Source organism: Propithecus coquereli, unplaced genomic scaffold (assembly GCF_000956105.1).
Source record: "Propithecus coquereli isolate 6110/MARCELLA unplaced genomic scaffold, Pcoq_1.0 Scaffold186, whole genome shotgun sequence".
NCBI lineage: Eukaryota > Metazoa > Chordata > Mammalia > Primates > Indriidae > Propithecus > Propithecus coquereli.
In genome coordinates, this window is record NW_012143412.1 from 495377 (window position 1) to 499459 (window position 4083).

The 4083-nt window shown below is 35.2% G+C and overlaps 1 protein-coding gene across 1 annotated transcript in view; it reads left to right on the forward strand.

Moving 5' to 3' along the window:
• NUP205 (nucleoporin 205kDa) overlaps positions 1–4083 on the forward strand; it is a 129034-nt gene that overhangs the window by 34746 nt on the left and 90205 nt on the right. The window contains 3 exon segments of the mRNA XM_012642751.1: positions 8–87; positions 2709–2825; positions 3008–3145. Coding sequence (XP_012498205.1) covers positions 8–87; positions 2709–2825; positions 3008–3145 — 335 coding nt within the window.

Consider the following 4083-nt stretch of genomic DNA (forward strand, 5'->3'; position numbering starts at 1 on the left):
GTGTCAGACAACTTTTATCAGGAGGAATTTTATATTCGTAGAATCCATAATCTCATCACAGATTTCCTTGCACTTATGCCAATGAAGGTAAGTGTAATAATGTAGGATGAATAAATAGTAGAAGAATTTTATAAAGTAATTTAAAACTGATTAGCTTTTTGTTTTGGAAATTAATAAAATCTTTTATACAGACTAAAATTTGACAGTAGTTGTATTTCAGCTTGTGAATCAGTTTGCGACTTATTGAATATTTTTGTGCATGATTTGGAAAAGGCACAGTGGAAAATCTCGTTTTATAGATAATTGTGTAGACTCTTAGTTGTAGTGTATAAATGAGCTTCAGCATGGATGCAGGTAAAGTAGGTGAAGTGATGGATTTACGAAACTAATACACAGGCTACTTTTGAGTAGATGGTGCTGTAACTGTGATCCAAAACAGGATTGTAGAGCCATTTCAGACAGTTCCTTCACAGTATGTGCTCTGTGCCAAAGAAGCCATCAAAATGGTGACAGGAAGTAAATGAAGGAAAAAGCCACCTTTTTTGTATGTGTATTATAAAACTGCCTTTTTTGTATGTATATTTAAAAAAGAAGCACCCTAATGGGTCTACACTTGTAATATATTGTACAGTTCTGATACCATATCTCCTGAAAAACATAAGACAAATGGAAAAAGTATCCACAATAGCAACAATCAAGGAGTGAAGTGCTCATTCATTATTTGATGAGTCAGGTATTTTTTGAGTTTCTCCTGTGTTCCAGGTACTATGCTAGGTGTTGTGAAGAAGGGAAATTAGTAGGGGATTTATTTCCTGCAGCAAAGAATTTATAATACAGTTGGAGACATGAGAGATACACACAGAAAAATAGACAGTAACAGTAAGTAATTGAGAAGTACAGACAGTAAATTACAATGGGTTTTGTTAGTCTAAGGATAGCTCACTCAGGACTAGAATAGTCAAGATGTATTTAACAGATAATTTGAGCCTCAGGAACCTTGAAGGACTTGATAGGTTAACATCACAGAATTTTGGAATAAGAAGAAGCCTGCTAATCCTTTCATTTTATGTTTGTGGAAATGAACCCTTAGCAAGGTTAAGGCTTAAAAGTTTTTCGTAATGAGTAGTCCAGATGAAACTTGGATTATGGAATGATAATCATCTGCAAAGATGAAGGCTGAGAGGTATTTGAATAGACAAATCATAAATGGCTTGGTTAAGGTAAACAATGAATTTATTCACACAATTCTGGGATACTGGCTTTTCTTTAATAGATATAGGACTATTTAGGTAATCTGTGTCTTCTTGAATGAGTTTTGGTAATTGGTATCTGTCAATGAATTTGTTCATTTCATGAATTTGTTCAATTCATTTCAAATTATCAAATTGATTGGCATAAAGTTATTCCTCATGTTCCTGTATTATATTAATACTTTTTGTTTCTGTAGGATCTGTGGTGTTGTTTCCTCTTTAATTACTAATATTGGTAATTTGTATCTTCTTCCTCTGTTCTTAATTAACCTGGCTAGAAGGTTTATTGATCTTATTGATCTTTCCAGTGAATCAGCTTTTGGCTACATTCATTTTTTCATGTTTTGTTTTACTGTTATTGGTTTCTGCTCTTTATTATTTTCTTCCCTTTGTTTTGGGTTTAATTTTCCCTTTCCATTTTCAGTTTCTTAAGGTGGAAGCTTGGATTATTGATTTGAAACCTTTTTTCTAGTATAAGCATTTAATAATGCTTTAAAGTTACCGCTAATCAGTGCTTTAGCTGTGCTACACAAATTTTGATATGTTGTGTTTTCTTTTTTGTTAAGTTTAATGTATTTTCTAATTTTCCTTGAGACTCCTTTGATTAATGGATTATTTCACAATATTTGGGGACTTCCAGATATCTCTCTGTCACTGATTTCTAGCTTAATTCTGTTGTGGTCAGAGCACATATTTTATAGGATTTCAATTTGTTGATTTTTGTTTTACGGCTCAGAATATGGCCTGTCTTGGCAAATGTATATATTCTGTTGCTACTCTGTGTAGTGTTCTATAAATGTCAATTAAGTCAAGTTGGTTGATACTGTTGTCTTCCATAGCCTTGCTAATTTTCTGTGTACTTGTTCTATTGAATATTGAGAAAGAGGTGTTAAAATCTTTAGCTATAATGTAGATTTGTCTAGCTGTGATTTTTTTTTTTTTTTTAAGGGAGAAGTAGTTTCGTATTTCTTTTGGAATTCAGTTCACACAAATGTTATAAGGCAGCAATTCTCAGTTGGGGCAATAATTCTCTTCAAAGCATGTTTAGGAAATAAATGAGGCCAGTTTTGCTCGTTTCAATGACTGTAGTGTTGTTATTGGGGATTAGTAGGTAGTTCCAGGGATGCTAAAATGTCATGCAGTGTTCAGGATAATCCAATCCAGTGAAGAAATGTTCTGCCCAAAACGTCAGTCATGTTCCCATTGAATAACACTGATTAAACTCAATTTGTCTGTAGCAGAAAATGCATTGAAGTTTTAAAACATAAATTAGGAATAGTTGTATTGCAGTAAAATTCTTAGCATATTTCATTATGTCACTAAAGTGGAGTAGATATTTAAACAATGTTTTTCTTGTGTGTAGTCATTTTAAGACAGTTACCTAATTTCCTGATTTCATTATTATTAACCCATATATAATAAATTTACACATTACACTGTATCTACTAAATTTAATAGGTGAAACAGCTGAGGAATCGGGCAGATGAAGATGCTCGAATGATTCACATGAGTATGCAGATGGGTAATGAACCCCCCATTTCACTTAGAAGGGATCTGGAACATTTAATGCTCTTGGTAAGCCATTATATTGGAAAGCTTGTCTTTCCCTCCTTCCATTATTTTTTCTCCAACTTTGGAAGAATTTCAGGTTTAATACTTGAAATCCACCAGAGATTTCAATACAAATGTACTTTTTAATTTAAAGTAATTTTCGAGTCATAGGCATTTTCCCACAGCCTTTGCTTTACTCTTTACAGATTGGTGAGCTATACAAAAAGAACGCTTTTCATTTGGAGCTTGCTCTAGAATATTGGTGTCCCTCAGAGCCTCTTCAGCCTCCCACGATCATGGGTTCTTATCTAGGGGTAGCTCATCAGCGACCCCCTCAACGCCAGGTGAGTAAAGACTCTGGTTTCCTACTTTTATACTCTGGTATGGTAATAGAGAGTCTTGAAAACATGAAAGATGTTACTCCCTGAAGTTATTGATGTTAACGCAAATGACCACTAGTGTAACCTTTAGAAATTTACACTTTTCCCTTTTATTTAAGAAAATTTGCAACCCCTAAATTTAAGTTCTGATTTTGTAGCTTATGCAGCTAGCCTTTGTTAGATACTAGATGTGTGTTGAATCATTAGAGGCATAAAGGCATCTAGTTTCTTTATGTATCACTTACTTGAGTATTGTTAGTATTTTAATCTGTCCTCTATAGCTTCAGTCCCCAAACCCCAGGCCACAGACTGGCACTGGTTTGTGGCCTGTTAGGAACCGGGCCACACAGCAGGAGGTGAGCAGTGGGCGAATGAGCGAAGCTTCCTCTGTATTTACAGCTGCTCCCCATCACTCACATCACCACATAAACTCCACCTCCTGTTAGATCAGCTGTGGCATTATATTCTTACAGGAGCGTGAACCCTACTATAAACTGCGCATGCGAGGGATCTAGGTTGCACGCTCCTTATGAGAATCTAATGCCTGATGATCTGAGATGGAGCTGAGGCGATGATGCTAGTGCTGAAGCTGCAAATACAGATTGTCATTAGCAGAGAGGTTTGACTGCACAATAAATATAATGCGCTTCAATCATCCCCAAACCATCCCCCACCCCCGACCCCTGGTCTTTGGAAAAATTGTCTTCCATGAAACCAGTCCCTGGTGCCAAAAAGGTTTGGGACTGCTGCTCTACAGGCATGACAATAACCAATATACATAATTTTTATCAAGTTAGGGAAGATCGGATAGGTATAAGTATTAAAGAAATAGTCTTAGATGTTTTAATTGATGGCAAAATGCCTTTGAGTCTATAGATAATATAGGCAAAAGTCCATTTTTT